The sequence below is a fragment of the Athene noctua genome, chromosome 12, assembly GCF_965140245.1.
Source record: "Athene noctua chromosome 12, bAthNoc1.hap1.1, whole genome shotgun sequence".
Lineage (NCBI taxonomy): Eukaryota > Metazoa > Chordata > Aves > Strigiformes > Strigidae > Athene > Athene noctua.
Window position 1 is genome coordinate 18,787,318 of NC_134048.1, and position 18,716 is coordinate 18,806,033.

An 18,716-nucleotide genomic window follows, 5' to 3' on the forward strand; every position below is an offset into this window, starting at 1 on the left:
AAATTTACCTTTTTTTTTTTTTAAAGCTGCTAAAAAGGCAAAATAATTACAACACACACTGACTTATATGCTCTTCCCCCCCCCCTCCCCCCCAACTTGTGTTACGTTAAAAGCAGTTAACTTGTGGTATTAGTCTTTTATTCTAATCAATTCTTTTAGTTAAAGGTGTATTTCAATTTACACTTTGACACCCAGAATTCTCGGTAAATGTAAATAAAACTACACAAGATACGGCTGGCTGTACTTTAAGTGGAAAAAAGCCTGGTCTAACCTAAATAAATCCTTTCAACCCCAAGGATGTTCTGTGACTTTTGCTATATGTGCTTTTACAACAAGAACACTGAAGGTACATTATGGCAACACCCAAAACCACCTTGAATAAAAATATTGCAAATAACCATTTTATGTTAAAAACTATGAAGCAAACATTTTGATTTTGTGAAGACACGGTTTATTGCCTTATTCTATATGTTATAGCTGGAAATTGAGACTTTTGAGTTAGATTTGTTTGACATGGGAATATATCATCTTTGAAGATTGTTTGACAAGGTTTATCCCAGCTCTGTTTTGCTGCCATCTGGTCTTTCCCTATACTCAAAATATTTCTCCTTCCTTCAGCCCCTGAGTCATAGCTGCAGTCTAGGTAAAACCCAGTGAAGTCAAAGGTGTGTCTTCAATGTATTCAGTGGGTTTTCAATTGGGACATGATGGACTAATATAAAAGCTGGAGGAAACGGTTATTTAAATGGATCCTTAGACTGTAAGGTGACTAAGCAGGAACAGTTGTGTCTCCAAAAGCACAAGGGGCCGTATTTTAACATGCTGTCATAAATTCAAATATTTTTTTAAGACTAAGCAATAGAGGAGAACACATATTGGATAAAGCTCAAACCTTTAGAATCTAACAAGTGCACTCAAGCTCCAGCATCTATTAAAGTAAATTATCCCCCTCTAAGAAATACAAAATGAGTAAGTGCTTCCCTTCCCCTTCTGTAAAGCTTTCTGGACTCAATACACAATCCAAATAATCAGAAAAGAAAAATAGTTTGCTCAGTTTGACAAGCTAAATTGGCTCATCATCACTGGAAATTGTCATGATGTACATTACCAAGACATCATTAAGGAAACATGAGTAAAACACCTTTTATTCACACTTTACAAAAAAACCCCAAAAAACAAACAGAAAAAAAAATAACACTACGCATTAAGTCTACTACAGCAATACTACCAGCATTTCAATGTACTGATTATAAACTGGACATGTTTGGTGTTCTCACAACTAAAACCAAAACAAAATAATCCCAAGAGATCAGGTCCCAGACAAGGATTCAAGATCAAAATTTCTCATAATGAAATTTTAAAATGTACATTTTACATACCCGAACTGTTTGTAATTTTTACTTTCAGCTTAAAACAGAACGGTTTGAGCACACTTATGTGCTGACTACTTTTCAATAAAATTTTGAGTCATTATTACCAATCCACTCTCTTATATATAAAAATTCATAATATTTAGACAGTTTTCTCTTAATGCTCAGTGTCCTTTTGCTTCCCTGCCCGCAGCTGAAACAAAAGCTGTTTAAGACCAAGCTCTCTATCTCCATTTTAATTTTTTTTTTTTTTTTTTACATTGATTATTCAAGCTGTATTAGTTTAAGGAGATGATAAATCCTCCCTTTTAGGATACAAATAGACAAGTTAAATTTGTAAGCTGTTACATACTTGGCTTCATGACACAAATGGCACTGAGGGTACACTATAACTTTAGTCTTGCTTGACACTTTAAAATAAGACTTGGTCACTTTAAAAAAAATGATCTGAAGAATTGTCTTTGGGACCTGTATTGAAAATGCATTTATTTCACACTGCTTCATCAATAGAAAATATAGGGTTGTTTGTTTTTTCTCTTCAAGGAATTATACTCTCTGAAACTGAGGAACACACTTCAACGAAAGAGAATTCACATGATAGTAATTCTTAGTGGGAAAAACGGCACTGTGCAATGACACTGAAAGAAGCAGTGCATGGGTATTAGAAGCTAGAAACTGTGTACCCATAACCTGAACATGTTCAAAAAGTGTGATATTCAATGCTTCACAAAGGAAAAAAAGATGCCACAGCTTATACAAAAGTATCTTCATAAAATTTTCACAAGTGTTAACATTATTTAAAAAAATAAAAGAGGATGCACAGGATCTCTCTGCATGCACAGGCAGTGCTAGTTGAGAACAAATTTAAGCAGGCACAGTGGAGATAGGACAAGTATTTAAAACAGAAATGAAGAAGCTGTACACAAGTATCCCTCAAATTTACTTCAAAAGTTAGAGATGAGAAAAATATCTGAGTGTATACACATCAGCAATAACTTTCAGTCCATACAGGTCTACTTATATTCACTGCTTAGCTTATCTGTTCTGCGAGAACTCCATGCTTTTCTCTTTTTCTTACAAAAAGTCACAAACAGAACGCATTTAGTTATCTCTGTAAGATATTAAGATTTTGTAGGTTTGGATTTTAAAAGCAACGTTCTCAATTGAACATAAAAAGTAGTACAAAAGGGCTAACGAAACCCTAACAGTGCAAATCATTAGCAGAGAAAACCTGTGACAACCTCTTTTACAAGCTGGCCTTTATAACACATGAAAACAGATAAAAATTTAGCCTTAGTTTACAATACAATCATTTTCCAAATCTGATTTTTCTTTTTTTAAAGTACAAAATCTCATAAATCAGGTTTTCTGTTGTTCATATACAATCAATAAAGGCTAAATTCAAATTCTATATTTTACAAACAAGTCTGAAAAAGGAGGGAGTGAAGTACAGAAGAATGTTCTGTGGATGTTCCTACTGGCCTCAAAAAAGTAGTGCTACAGATAACTGTGCAAAGAGAATATACTGTATAACAATTCCCTATTTCAAGGCATGAAAATGTCACGTTGGATAAAAGAAACAGGAAGGTTAATTGTAACGTATTAAAGGTGCAAATGCACCAATTGCTGTCAAACAGTATACAAAGTATATTGGGCTCAGAATTGTGTCTGTTGATAGCACCTGGCTTTTACTATGTCTTTAGCAAATAATTAGATTTAAGATTAAGATTATTAAGAAAAAAATCCCTGTTGGCCATACCTCACTCCTCTATATTCAGATTTTACAATTGTACAAGTTAGATTGAGGTTGCCCTCCAAAATGTACTTGACTACCTCCTGCCAGGGAGATGGATTCCATTTACAGGAGGCAGGAAAGGCAGCAAAAGCTCCAGTTGTGCAAAAAGTGAGAAGTGGTCAGAAGGGATGAGTGGATGTGGACAACCACTTATATTGTTCTCTATTAGCCAATGATGATCCAAAGGTCCAAGAATGCCAAGTATGTTTAGCTGAGGTTTAGAGTAGAAGATGTAGTCAATAATACCCTAAAACAAGAGAAGAAATAAAAGCGGTTATGAGCATGTATTTGACTCAAGTTATTTCTCCAGACAAAAGGTGAGCTCAGTATTATGAATAAGAGAAATGCTACCATTCCTTCTCTATAGCACATCGTCAATTTAGGAGACTTCTACTTCCTATAATCCCATGGGTTGCTCAATACAGATTAGGAAAAGAAAAGACCACCCTGTATCACTTCTGCTATGCTTTTGTGGGTTGTAATTTCCAACCTCCTACATAGCTTCAAATCATGTTTATCTGATTTTGAAGAAGAGCCATCTTTGTGTCCCCTGGGCAAGAGAGCACAGAGTTTTCCAGTAGCAACAGGGATTATTTTCCTTGCAGTTGACACCTTAAGTGCCCCTGTTGTACTATTTAATTTAGCTTCGAGTATGAAAATCCAAAATCTTCCTATATAAAGGGAAGGTTAACAGCAACCCCATCTCTTGCAAATCCATTACAAATTACTAACAGGAAAAAGGAAAATTTGGTTTCTAGGAGACTGAAGTGTTGGGCACTATAGCTTGCTGTGTTTTAAATACAAACTTGGTGGATTTACTGTTAGCTACCCAAACAGATTAACTTGTCAAACAATTTAGTACAGCAAATCACATTAGTTAAACTTTAAAATGGAAAACTTTTCCAAAATATCAGCCAAGTTCTTACCTTGAAGTCAAATGTGTAATTTGTATAAGGCATTAGACCATTCTCATAGGCACTCTTCAACTTGAAACCATGTGTAATTCTTCCATTTGTTGTTCCATTTTTTCCATTACAGCTGAAGTTAGTAAGACTTTCATTGTATCTCAGTTCCTTAAAATCTTTGTGGTTTGTTTCCACTCCACCAGTGCTCAAGTACTCAACAACACCTATAAGGAGAGACACAGACACACAAGACTATTAACAAGCACTCAACTAATAAGAGTGTGTAGGTACTTTGAGTCATACATGTTACTTTATGCTTTATATAAGCAAAATCTTAACACATACACAATACAGTCAGCAATAGTTCTTTTAAAATATCACAAAGCAATGTATCTGTATATCAAGAGCAAATGTCATCTAGAACAGAGAGGCATACTTTTATCAGAAAAAACAAGAAGGTGAAGGAACAGATTAGGGGGAAACATGAAAAAAGCTGAAGGAAAATTCTACAGATGCTAGGAGTCAGCTTCCTCCTCTCCTAGTCTCTATGCTCAAGTCCTGGCTTTCACTGTTCTTCAGCTGAGATGTTGCAAAAAAGCCAACTTTTGTAACACTACTTCAAATAAAGTTAACTTTAAAGAGGCTGCAAAGCCAAATTGACAAGATTTGTGCCTTGGAAAACTATGATCCTGCCTCTTAATTTCAGAATAGCTATGTTAAGGTTCTGGAATGTAAAAGAAGCAATTAGTTGTTTTGAAGACACAATCAGACACATGAACTGGTTATTGCAATAGCCTCTAACGATCTTTGCCTTCCTGGTATCAGAAAGAATCAATTTCCAGTAGTGCTGAGCTGTAACTGCTCCTATCAACTCTAACAGATATTAAGAGTTGCCAAGCAGAGGCCAAAAGGAAGGGGGACCAGGAATGGAGATTATTATATTGAACAACTAGCATTAAGAAGGTAGGATGGCTCTTGAGTTCAGCACTTCAGCTGGGTACCTGAGAAAGCCAAGGCAGTGATCACTGAATCTGTTTTTTTCTTGCACTTTATAATAATAAAGTTGCCACCAAATACAAAAAAATTTGTATGTTAGTAAGGAAGGAAGAATCCCTTTCTGACAGGAGATGTATTGAATTTTAGAAGTCCTAAAATATTTGAACCACAGAAAATGCTTGTATGGTGGCAACTTTAAAGAGAACCACCTATCTTCTCACACTTATACATTAAGAAAACCCAATTATCAGCAACATACTCATGTTTCCAGTTATTTTTGGAAGGTAGCTTCTTCCTTTCCATTCCTGTATTGTAAGATAACAATGAAAATGCTTCTGAAAGGCCAGAAGTAGCTATACAACTGCACAGGCAATAAGGTCACTCACAAAAGAAACAGTTCTGGTTTTTCTCTCTTCCTTCTATTTTCTTAGTACCTTTAGAGTTTATGATATCAAACAATGTATTCTCTAAATTGAAAACTCCTTTAAAAAGTGAGACTTTAAAATTTAAATTGTTACACACTTGAAACAGTTTAAAAAAAAATAAATAAAAGAAATAGAACTCTTACCAGAGTCTGGTAGAGAATTGAGATCTGCACACAGTACAAGTGGAATGGTTCCAAGTTCTCCCGAAACACCAGGTTTGAGACTACGAGAAGCTTTATCAATAATGTTCTTTACCTCAGACAGGAACATCATAGTCTGAACAAGCTTCACATCAGAATAATCTGGGTCCCAATGCATATGTGCATTAGCTACAAGAACTAGCTGCTTTTCCATCCCAAGATGTGGCTTCCCAGCTAAAATTTAAAATCAATTATTTACCTTACATGGTCAGCAACAGAAAACACTATTATTGAATTTTAAACAAGATGCTTGAGGTGAAGAAAAAATAAGTAATACACTAGTATAACCCCAAGAGAGTTAATATCTTTTAAGAGGGTCATACAACTCCCCTTACATCTAAGTGTTTTATTCAATATAAAGCATTAGGAATAATTGTTTCACATTCAAGGCCATTAACAGGCAGACTATCTTGTTACAGGTAATGCTTATGTATCTAAGAATACTACAAATTAACATAAATAACATATAATCCCAATTACAGGCAAATAGTGTTCTAAAAAATTACGTTTTCCTCAGGTTGTGATAGTAAACAGGCACTGCTCATATCTTATTAGGCAATGAGCTCTGAATTTTAAGTTATTCATATTACAAGTTACCTCTCTTGCTACAAGTGCTTTTTAAAAGGCTTATTTGTTAGCATCTGAATTATATAAATATCATTTGGATAAATATAACACAGGTTGAGTAGGTACCCACTGCGATACTTATAAAGCCAATTTACATTTCCTAAATTAAGAATGACAGGACAGAACAAACAGGTTGTATAAGCATGACAGTGAAGAAAATAACAAGCTAAAATAATGCAGATACATGACCCAAAACCAAACGACTAACACCAGCTGATTCTTTGATACCTGTACCTAACTTCAAGGACAAAAAAACCCCACAACATACCCACTGAAACCCAAGTCTCTGTATTTTTTAAGCAAAAAGGTGTAAGTGGGGAAAAAAAAACCAAAACACCTTCATCATTTGAGCAATATGATTTTTCCCTAAACCCTCTTTGGAAATAAATTTGTCTGAGCATACATTGTGCAAAATCATATTCATCTGTAGAACCTGATTTCTCCAGTTTACTATATCAAGTCATTTTTTTCATTTACGACATACAATTTATTAAAAAAATTAAATAGGACTTACATGACATTTCTATCAATTCCTTTCGCAGCTCTAACAATACCGCAACTCCAATGTTATCTTTTGTCATAACTCTGTTCAGCATAGCTTCTGAACCTTCTGAGTTTGCCATAGCTAGTTGATTGAACTCAACAGTATGTTTTTGAACCAAAGTAAATCTGAAAGAGAAACATTATATATGTTTTTCAGGAGCTGGATACAAAAGGAAACATTACAGATAATTCTCCTTTTAATTAAAGCTCAAAACACATTTGTGATGTGAAAAATCTCAGTCACATAATTTCATAAAATCCTAAACTTAAATCAAAGAATACAATTTTCCTAGCAATTTTTGTATATTTTATAGTACCTTAGTTTCAGTTAAAAGATTTGAGAGATAGAAAGAGAGATTGACAAACTATAGAACAGGAGTGCTTGTTTCTAATTCTGCACTGGTTTCTATTTCAAAGATGTAGGTTTAACAGAGAGGGACTACATTTTTCTAAGCCAAAAGGTATCAAACCTGGCACCTATACTTACTCATGGACACAAAGGACAGAAGCAGGAGGAGGAGGAGAAGTTATTCCTTCATATCCAAACAGTGGTACAAGTGCATATATGACACAATCAGTAAATTCTGCAGCTCTTAAAATAATGACATTTTTTTCAGAAGCAAGCAGTGATGTTAAGTGCCTTGTCTTTTGATTTATCCTAAGACTACAGAAACGGTGACTAATGCCAACTGTTTGAGCTTACAGTCTGACCTGAGAAATTATGTGAAAGGGAGCAAGACACAACAGGAGGCTTTGCAAAATACATCACTTACTTTTCTGTTTTGAAGAATATTGCACAACCATCAACATGTTTTCTTTCCTGTTCTGACATTGTCCTAGCTCTAGATTTTGGACTGAAGAATCCATTATAGCCACGTTCTTTCAATTCTACCAGGAAAAAACTGTAGTACTGTTCTGTTTCAACCTCCTATAAAGTTGTAAAACAGCACAACATGAATGTACTATTAGCAAAATACAGAAGCCTGATATTATTTAGACTCTTCAGAAGTGTAAATCACTTTCAAATTAGATTTAAGGCAAAAAAAAAAAAGAATTAAGTACATCAGAGAATGCAAATTTAAGAGCAATATCCCTATTTTAAGGAAATATAAATGAATTTCTGTAATCCCCAGAGTTAAGATTATCTCAAGACTTTGATTTGAAAATGTGTCAATTATAGCCCCACATACACACGCAGGCACAAAGACACCCCCACATACATTTCTTTGATCAGCAGCTGCTGGTTCACATTCCAGCTGCGTGGGCTGAAAAGCATTCTTTTGATGTCAAGCAACAAATAATGTTCTAAACACCACTTTTTTTCTTTTGTTTTCAGAAGGTTTTGAAAACAGACCATTTACTGTAAATACATTTAATATAGAGAAACCAGCACATGGGGATAGAAAAGGAAAAGAAATAATAGTATATCTTTTACCTGAAGACTTATGATGTCAGCATTGCAGCTCAGGATTTCCTGCATAATGGCTTTTTTTCTGTATTCCCAGTTCAATGCCCAAGATGGACAATAGCCATACAGCTGCCGGGTAGCATATTTATCACAGAGTACGTTGTAACACATGACAGAAAACAAGGCTGCAGAACAATAATTTTACTTACACTCTGTTATATTTAACAACAACAACAAAAATTATGTTCTTCACTTCCGTCTTCTGCAAATTTATCAATTTATGCTTCGTTTGCTTCAATCAAAACACAACTCGTGTATCTACACTGAGAAAAAATTGCTAGTCCTAAGACAATAAATTGTAAGTTTGGACTTACAGCAGCTGTCTTCTAGCATTTAATTAGAAAACAAAAACAAACCTCCTCTTCATATGGTTAATGCAGTAAATAGCAGACAAATGTACTTTATGCTAAGTGGTGCTCTACTGTGAAAAGGTAAGTGTATTTGAACACTTATATTTGCTAGCTATACAAAGGTTTGCCAACCCTTCCAACAGATTATTTAAAATCTGCCTTAATTATTACCACCACGAACTTTAATAGAGCCATAGGCAGTGTAAGGATCCCTTCAGACAATGAAAATGTATAGGTAAAATAAACCCTCATATGTTTCCACCTCAGAAAGCTTACAACTCGGGTGTAGAGTTAAGACACATCTACTCTATGTATGATTTGGAACAGGAGTGATAACGAGACTGTCTGGGGCAACGTAACAGGTAATCAGGCAGCATGGATTTTGGGTTTTGCTTTGCTGGGGTTTTTTTTGTTTGTTTTTAAAAAGCACTAAGGAATTTGCAGTACAAGAACGAGATGCCTGCCAAGCTTACTGGGAGCTTCTCTCAAATGTGGAGTACAACTCAGGAAAAAACCATCAAGGCAGTTGTTGGAAGATTTAGCAAATTGAGGCAATATTCTCAGGCTGATTGGGGGGGGTCAAAGCCCAGCATTTTGAAAACAGACAGCTGACAGCAAAAGACAAGCTGCATTAACATCATGATCTTTAAAGCAACTGCCTTAATAAAATCAACAGGAGAAAACAATGTACATCAGTCCGGGAAGAGAGGACACTGCAATATTTGAGAAATACACTAAGATTTTTAGTGTGCAGATAAATAGAAAAGGCTTTTAGACAATTGATTCAGAAAGATTAGTAAATTATTAAAATTAAACATGACCTGAATCCCAACAGCAAGAAAAGTACTGAGTCAAAGATGATACACTGGTTACTTTAAAAAAAAAAAAAAAAATCTACATTTTTTTGGAAGTTATGCTCATATTCTTCAACAAATGTTCAATTAAGCCTGTTATAATTCAACTATTTAACTAATTGTGGACAACAGTTCCAATTCCTTTGAGGAGGTTATTAATTAAAAAGAAATTACTTTATAGTAAGGATGGGTAAATCTGAAACAGGTGTTCCAACTGAGATAGAACTACTTCAGCTGGCTGGTCAGCACTGCACAGATGACTGGTTACTTTAAGCACTTTTTTTTTCTCCAGTAGATAGGTAAGGTCAACAGCTTTTAAAGAAGAAAAAAAAAAAAAAAGAAAAATCCTTAAAATGTTACAGTACCTGTTGGTCTTGTACGGTCTGGTTCTTGCAACATAATCCAAGATCTTGGAGGTGGCTGTTCTGTTGAAACTACGGGAATATTTTAAAGTAGAGATACAACAAGTGATAATCACGTTTATTTTACACAGCAGAAATAAATGTTTTAAGAATGATCACTTACTTCTTTTTGCAGTACCTGCCAAATTATCAAGCAAATAGTTCAGTAGCCTTCGTGTCCCATCTGGTTCCTGATAAAGGTTCAGAATATCCTGTGTAAGTGGATTTCCTGCAAACAGATTCACAGAAATAATGAATAAAATATACAGAACCGTTATGAATTTATGTATCAGTGTTTAAAGCTAGAATTTCTCAGAAAAGATACTGCATCTTCTATGAACTACTCAGAGGTTTCAGATCTCAGGTCTTCAGTCCCCCGAACACTAGCTGCATTAACAGCTCTACTGAAGTTCACTACATTCCCTCCTGCCTCTGTCCCCTGAACACCCCAAGGGCAGTCGCTGGATCTAACTAGAACCGGCTGGTACAACACACATGCACAGAGCTGATAAGGACAAACACAAGAGCCACCTTCTGCTCACTTTGCTCCACGTGAGCGAAACATCCATCAGTTTATTTGCCAGTCATATCTAAGTAGAGTCTATCATCTCCCAAAAGCATAAACAGATTGTAAAAGTTTTCATGGACACACATTGCAATTATCCAGTTTTAAGGGGGAGAAAAACAGACTTTTGAGACTTAACAGTGTTTATAAGTATTGTATCACTCAGTGCTCCTGATTTTGTGACCCAATTTCCCCCAAGGTCAGCAATTTTATATCTAGAATCCATATAGTTTAGAAAGGAAGAAAAAACGAAAACTATTTAAATTGGTCCTTGCATAAACAGCACACTACCCTACAGCAGTACAAAGCACTTTTTGGTTGGAGTTGAATACCTACAGTTAACAGCAGACTATTTCTTAGTTAAAGCAGCACTGTATGCAACCCCTATGCAAGCAACAGAAAGCTTCCGCTCACTCTGCAGAAAGAGAAGCAAACATCTTTATATGTAGAGTGCTTTGCCAAACTCGTTCTTTTTTTTTTTTTAAATAATCCCTAAATAACAGTATTAATAAATGTGGAGTAAGTAGCTACATCTGGGATTGCTATTCAGTAACACTTTATGAACCAGCAGCCTACAGCCATCACATCTCAGAAGAGATCTCATTAAACAAAGTGTGGATACCAAGAAAAAGCAGCAATACCTTTCAGACCCAAAGTCTGTAACTGGAACAGTTTTCCCAGCTCAAAAGGTAGAACTCGTAACAGGTTGTTATTTAAATGTAGTTCCCTGTAGACAGAGCAAGAATCATATAGAGCTGAAAACAGACCAAGATTTGTCTTCAGCAGCACAGCACAAGAAGTTTAACTAAAAGAGAAACAATATACTAGCAAACCACAATATTGAAAAACTCAAAGACTAAACAGCATTAGTTAGGGAAATCCTGCTGTACTTAAACACACACACACACACACACAGAGACAAAATACATAGTACGTTGAAGTACAGAGGAAAGTAGCTGTTTGGTGAGTTCATCTTAAAAAGTCAGAAATTCTGTAAACATTAGCAATAATTGAATACTTTAAGTGATGAAGCAGTAACAGCTCTGAAAAACCAGGCCATGATACAGTTCGGCTATGATTAAAGGCCAAATAAAGGGAAATTATATCTCAGAAAATAAGCAAAAAATCCAGGATCATGGCAATATGATTAGAACTATTACATTACCATGTAATAGTCAATTACAACAGTAATTTTCTGTTGTGGGGTTTGGGGTTTTGGTGGGGATTTTTTTTTGTTGGGTTTTTTTTTTTTTTAGTTTCATAATTTCAGTGTTAAGACAAAATACGTGCTTTTAACTTACAAAACCAATATGCAGACAGGAACAGAATTCATGTCCTGAATTCTGATTTCCCAACGAACTAGGCAGAGAAAATGGACTTGTTAGGAACTTTTCACTTCCTTCAACACATTCTCATCTAAGCAGCAAAGACCTTCCTCATCATACTCAATATAAAGCTGCTAATTCAGGTGTTTACAACTTGGTGCCTAGAGACTTGAAAAGTATTTTAGGACAACAAAAAAGGGAAAAAGAAGAAAATAAAAAATAAAGGAAACCTGGATGCCAAGAGTTACCTTAGCTCTTTTAGATTCTACAAGACAGCATCTGAAGCAAAGAGACACAACTCTTCTAGACTTGCATTTCAAAAGTAAACTCTGCTGTTTCAGAAATTCTCAGTGTTTCACTGCATATTTAGAAACCTTGGTAAAAGTGGCTTGTTTTAGAGACACTCTGGGGTGTGTAATAGAGGAAGAAGATACAGCAGGGGACCATTTTTTTTATTTCCCTGGGTTCTCCAGAAATGCCAAGTCATTGCTCAGCTGATTGCCAGACTGTAGCACACCTTTCCAATGGGCGGTTTTTGCTGTTTGGTTTGGTTTTGTTTTTTTTTTTTTTCAGTATAAAATCCCATAGACAAAAGCACATATTCCAGAGAGAAACTCAGAAGCTCACTCTGTCATTCTAGGGTTTCTAAGTACAAATGAGGTAGAAAAGAGGATGGAAGGGGATTTAAAAAAAAAATAATAAATAAAAATCAACATCTCCACTAGTTCTCAGCAATTCCATAAACATTTAAGATTTAAATTGCTATTATTTTCAGGGATGATATTCTATGTGACATTATAAAGCTACTAGTTTAGTCTTTAGGAAGCTACTTTGGCCTCTCAGAGTTTTTCAAAGCACTGCTGAAGTCTAAAAAACTTATGTATGAATTACAAAAAAAATACACTAAATTGTTCCAGAGGAAAAACAGCGAGCTGGAAGAATGGCACAGTAGTAGGTATCATTACACTTTCTCTCTTGGATGAAAGAATTATATTCTCTAATGATCCTTGCCTCCACAGAACCCGCCCCCTCTACACAGCAAATGAGATCACAGCAAATGCCACTAGCTCTTTCAAGCATATCAACAGAATCTGTTTAACATGTTACAGTGTTTATTTTTTTTCCTCTTTCTTCAAAGATCAGAAAGTGTACTGCTCTGACACCTCTTTCTTCAAGTACCTGTAGTAAAGAGGGGATGCAAGGAGCCTTAGGCGAGCTCTGCCACACAGACCAAACCCAGAGCTCCAGATGCAGGAGCTGGAAGACCTGTTATCAATTCTCAAGTGTGAGAGCACAAATGATTTCTGTGGCTCAGGGTATTAGCAATGCCCAGCGTTGAATTACTGTTGGTTTGAACAACTTCCCAGAAGCTATGGGAAGTGTCTGCAGTAAGAGCCAGCCTGAAACCTAAAATGTCTGCACAGCTGAGACCTGCAGAGCTCTATCACACAGGATGGGCTTACAGGTTTTTCTTCACTTTCAGCCCAGTGAAAAGAAATCATGGATCAGCTGCAATTACTGAGACCAGACAGTGCAGTGGATCAATGCACTCGCTTTTCACATCGAGAACTGGATTCAAATGTTATGTTTAGGTCATAAATAGAAAACAAGCGTGATCCTAGACCTAAGCTACACACTTCACATTCACAGGATTTAGCCTCCTCTAACACAGAAGAGATTTAGGACTTCGAAGAGCTGAAACTTCAAAGAATCAGAGAGAATAAATTCAAAGAGTGTTGGGAAGAAGGCACAGTATCTTTTGACACTACTGATGAGTATACACTACTAAGCTAACTCCACATCATGAGTATGTTTACAACATTTTAAAAGGAAAAAAGACTGATGAAAATAAAAGGATGCTAATGAAGTACAAAGATGAATTTGAGAATATTCCAGTACATTTAGGACTGCTAGCTCACAATACCTGAGGAGTGGACAAAGGAGAAAAGAAACCTGTTACTAATAACTGCTTTTACTTGAAACAGTAATGCAAAGCTTTCTTTAGAACAGACTACTTCACAGCTGAAAACAACTATACAACACACTACAAAACAGAGCTGCCAATTATGCTCTAAAAAGCAAGGTCCCTCTGCTCAGCCTCCAAGGTTGAGTCTTTAACTGCTTTGGAATTTGAGCTTTTAGTACCAATTTAATCAGGTAGTTTAATCCTCCCCACAGAATGGACTTCTCTGAAGTAGAAGGAAATGCAATGACTGATATTTCTATGTGCAAACTTGCTTTGCTTCCAGTTTCATTACAGCTGTGCTGGCAGCCCATTTCTCTATTGTCTCCTGTACTCCTAACAACATTCTCATTACTTTCAGACTCAGTGTTTTCTGGATTTGAGAAAGGTGTCCATAAATGTCTTCAAAATTAAAACCAACAAAGGCAATTACTGGTACTACCGGTACCTAAGTTAAGGCTCTTCCTTTGGGTCAAGGGCAAAAGGATGTTGCCTGTAAATATTTACTCTTGTATTCATTATTTATATATTTACAGAACAGTGATTTTACAAAGTTAAATGCTATAGTCTTAACTATCATATAAATAGGCATAACTATTCATGTTTCAATTCCAAAAGGAGGGATTCCATGCAAACTCTGCACATCTTAGCACTGTAAAACTGAGAGAAGGTACATTTAGAACATTTTTCTTCTTCCCAGTTTCACCCAGTTTGCACAGGAATGCAGTTACATGATAGCAAACATGGGAAGGAGACAATATTAGACAAGTTGCAGTTATTCTGTTTATCTTTTATAACAAGTATTATTGTTAGAATAATTACTAAAGATTGATAAAGAGGAAAAAATTGTAGTTAGGATGATTATGAATGTTTAATCTGACCTTTTTCCTACCTTACTATGAGTTAAAAGCAATTTTTTTTGTGTGCATCGATATTTCTTAGAGAAAAACACCACATAAAGATTTGTAAAAGAGTCTGCAAAGAGACGCATAAGAGAGGAAACCCAACTTGGAAAAACATAAAATCGGTGATTGCCATGAACCCAAGCACTTCTGAGGCTCATTCCGTACTGTCATACATCAGAACAGGAGATCACAGGAAAGCCAGCACTGCTATAGCTGCACAGACTGTACCAAGTATTTAGGGAGACAGATAAAAAGAAATGAGAAAGGGGGAATTTACTTATGCTTTTTGCTTACTAGAACATAAAAATTGTGCTGAAATTTAAAGTGTTGCTACAACAATAATAAGGTAACAATTTTAACTCCTGCTAAAATTTACATACCTGAGTGACACCATGTTTCCGAGCTCTGCTGGTAAACTGCGGATTTTATTAGAAGACAGGTCCAGATATACCAGATTGTGAAGCTTGGCAATGTCTGAAGGAATACGGGATAAGGAATTGTCACTGAGATGCAAAGCTGTCAAATGGGTCAGTGTCCACAATGACGAACTTAAGCTTCTCACTTTCCCTGTGGAAGGAAGGTACAAAAGAAAAGAACATTTAAGCTACCTAGGTTTAACAATAATTATATATCTTCTAAGTATGCAGGAGGGGTTTGGGGGTGCATGTGTGTGTGTTTGGGTTTTGTTGTGGGTTTTATTATTATTATTTTATTCAATAAAAATACCATTAATCATCGATTCTATAGATCAAAAAAATTTGGTGATGCATAAGAGAATGTAAGGTGTTGCCAAGGATACTTCGATTGGTTTTTCTGATCCAAACTTAAGGTTTAAACATCCTGCTCCAATTCCATACAAAACAAGACATATTTACTAACTGACCATGAATTCAGTAATCAACAGAGGTGTAAGAAACGGATTTTTTTCAATAACAGTTTATGTTTGAGATGAAAGATGCTTCTTTGGTTTGCCCCTTATTTCTGCACATCTTTCAGACCAAAAAATCTTTATTCTATGGCATTAATCCAGCCAAGAACAGATAGAAGCACTATATTTAGGGTGACTAAGATGCTTAGTTGAGAACATGGATTTCCATCTGGCATTCAACTAAAAGCTGCACAAACTATTGCCAGATATTTAAAAAAAACGGTATGATTTTTGTATAAACTGAAGGGTGGAAACATGGATTTGTGTGACAGAATCAAGATTTTTACATTGCCGCATGCAAGGAATGTGAGATATCATCAGAAGGTCTCAAAACATTTCTTCTCTCCAAGATTTTTTTTCCCCCCAGATCCTTTTTCATTTGCAGAAGTCATCTCACTGTACCAAAAGCATCAGAAGGACACCACCAACATTAGTTTGTCCGAGGCAAAAAGTTACTTGCAACAGACTTTAAAACACCCCACCATAACTTACCAATATTAAGAACAGTCTGGTTAATATTATACCAACATATACACTTTAGAATTCCTTTCCTTAAATTATTTTCTTCAAAATAAAAGAAGTCATATTTAGTTCCTGGGGAAAGCTACACCAATACATGTGTATCTGGGAGTCAGCCCTGGTAACAAAGGGTTTAACACAGGTATCATTTCCAATGAGCTTTAAGAAAGTGAGTGGCATAAAAAAGCCTGCAGTGAAAAAGCTCAGTGATTTAAATGAGAGCAGTTAAAACATTTGTGGCTTTCTGTATTAGACCACCAAGTATTTAGCAAGGAAAAGACAGTGTGAACATTAATAAAACAAAAATATTGTCACATTTTATTTTGCAAGGCAAATGTATACAGTTCTTACAGGATTCGTGCTACTGTAATGCTCATTAAAGAAATATTTTGAAAGGTTGTATTTAAAACATACAAGTCGATAGTTCTTTGTATTTTTAAAACTGAATTAACACCTCTTCCACTCACAATGCAAACAGGTGACTGTAATCAAAGAAACCCTTGTAGCTGAAAGGATTTCCAATCCACATCACTGATCCACCCTCTTCACTACCTGCACCTCTTTTGGCTGGAATCAGAGATTACCAGGCATGAAAGGAAAGAGCCATCACTTAATGCATTTTCTGTGCAGAGGCAGCAGATGTCCATGTGGATATCCAAGCCTAATGCTGATACATAATGCTGATTCCTGAAGCAGCATGAAACTAGGTTTCTGCATCTGTAACCTTCAAGTAAAGAATGCTATTCACATGTTAAGGCACATGGCACGTGAAGACACAGATTCAATGATCTGGATGGAGAGACTTCACAATTAAAAGACCTCTATTTGTATTCTTTCTTCTGTAAATTTATCTATTAGACAGTCATTTAGAAATATTGCATACAGTCTTTGCAGTCTCTTAAAGAACCTCCATATTTCAACAAAATTTCAGCCTAAATTTACACCACCACCAAATAATTTTTAAATTCTTAAAATACTTGCTCTAATTTCCTTGTAAACACACTTTATGTAGCAGAATCGGAATTTACACTACAAATGAAGAGAGACTGGTATCCCACACCAGCTGGAATTCATGTTTATGAGTTCTGCGTGTTATCTTATTTTCAAGAAAAGATTCAAAAGTCAAACAGTATCTCAAGGCTAGCACCATTCTTGATTTTTTTAAATTTTTTTTTTAATCTCAGGGACAGAGCAAAGATTTACAACTGCTTTTAAATGGAAAACTTGTGTTTCAATAGAAACTATACTGTCACGGACTAATACAACACTGTTGTTACATTACTTAAAGTAACAGCATTATGTCCACATATCATCCCCCACTTCACCCTCTTCTCTTTGACAAATCAGATCAGATCTTAAATACATGCTCTCATCCACCCTGTCTTCTTAAAACACAGAGAGCTCACACCCACATCCTCATCTTTGCAACTTCCCTATGTGTTAGGATTCCCCACCTGCCTCAGCCTACCTCCCTACATTATCCCAACCCAACCTCTTCCCTCGACACACCCAGAGGCTGGCAGCTGCTATGCTGGTGTGCTGGTTCACTTCAAGGTAGGTAACTCCACTCCAGACTTCTTGTTCAAGCCCGTACTACATAGGCTAGTCTTAACTTGCAAGGAGTTCATAACTCGGGGCTATCCCTCAGTTTCTTACCACTTATTTCCAACTCTGCCCAGTGTGATTTCTTCCCGTTGGCTGCTTCCTCTGAGGACATAATTGTGTACATCCTCCGTGGATCAGGTGGATCGTACTTTTCCTTGGGCATTCCTGTTGAGACAAAAAGACAAATAATTAAGACACTATACACTGAGAATTCTTTCAAAGATAATTTCTGTTGTTGTTGAATTTTATACTGGACATTCTCTCCAAATATTTTTCAAAACTTCAGATAAAGACAACCCATGCCCATTTACAAACTTCACTGAGTGGGAAGACTGTTCTAAAACAGAAGAACACAGATTCCTGATGCTCCTAGAATAGCAGACACAGCCTAAACACCCCACCCCACCCCCCAATAATTTAACAAAATCTGTAAACCAACATAAACATTACATCCTGCAACCTTTCAAAGATATATCACTGTGTCCATCAAGATCAATCCATCCTACCACAGGCACAAGCAACAAGCTATACAATTATTTATATGAAATAGAGAAATTAAACAATGCTGGCTCAAATCACATTTACAAACACATTACAAGTAATATTATGCAATTATTAAGCAAAATACTTTACAGCTGTATTATAATACTACCCAAAAACATTAAATAAAGTGGAAGCTATATGGGTCAAAATCACGAGCACACCTACCTACCAGGTTTTTTAAGGCTTTCTAATTTTTTCACATCCCTGGACAGAGTGAATACATCAGAAAAGTGTTGTAATTACATAGAGAATAAATAAGGAATAACCGGAAAAAAAAAAAAAAAGTAGACTATCAACCAGACTTATTAACTGTTTACTGAATTTACTGGAAAGTGTTTACTCTGTATGTTCAAAAAACAACAAAGTTCCAGCTAATTATGTATCTTGATTAAAGCTTTTAGGCACCACACACTTACTTTAACACAACAG

General features: G+C 35.8%; 1 protein-coding gene across 2 annotated transcripts in view; it reads right to left on the reverse strand.

Moving 5' to 3' along the window:
- Positions 1-1,127: 1,127 nt before the first annotated feature.
- Positions 1,128-18,716, reverse strand: part of CNOT6 (CCR4-NOT transcription complex subunit 6) — a 30,094-nt gene continuing 12,505 nt past the window's right edge. Inside the window, exons 2-12 of one of the 2 annotated variants that reach the window (XM_074915977.1) lie at positions 17,796-17,909; positions 15,073-15,259; positions 11,141-11,226; positions 10,074-10,163; positions 9,899-9,967; positions 8,297-8,454; positions 7,635-7,789; positions 6,833-6,987; positions 5,635-5,865; positions 4,092-4,294; positions 1,128-3,412 (exon numbers count right to left, since the gene is read on the reverse strand). In XM_074915977.1, coding sequence (XP_074772078.1) covers positions 3,200-3,412; positions 4,092-4,294; positions 5,635-5,865; positions 6,833-6,987; positions 7,635-7,789; positions 8,297-8,454; positions 9,899-9,967; positions 10,074-10,163; positions 11,141-11,226; positions 15,073-15,259; positions 17,796-17,907 — 1,659 coding nt within the window. In that variant the 5' untranslated portion in view covers positions 17,908-17,909 and the 3' untranslated portion in view covers positions 1,128-3,199. Of the gene's footprint in view, positions 3,413-4,091; positions 4,295-5,634; positions 5,866-6,832; positions 6,988-7,634; positions 7,790-8,296; positions 8,455-9,898; positions 9,968-10,058; positions 10,164-11,140; positions 11,227-15,072; positions 15,260-17,795; positions 17,910-18,716 lie in introns of both variants that reach the window. The other variant, XM_074915976.1, reaches the window with a different exon arrangement.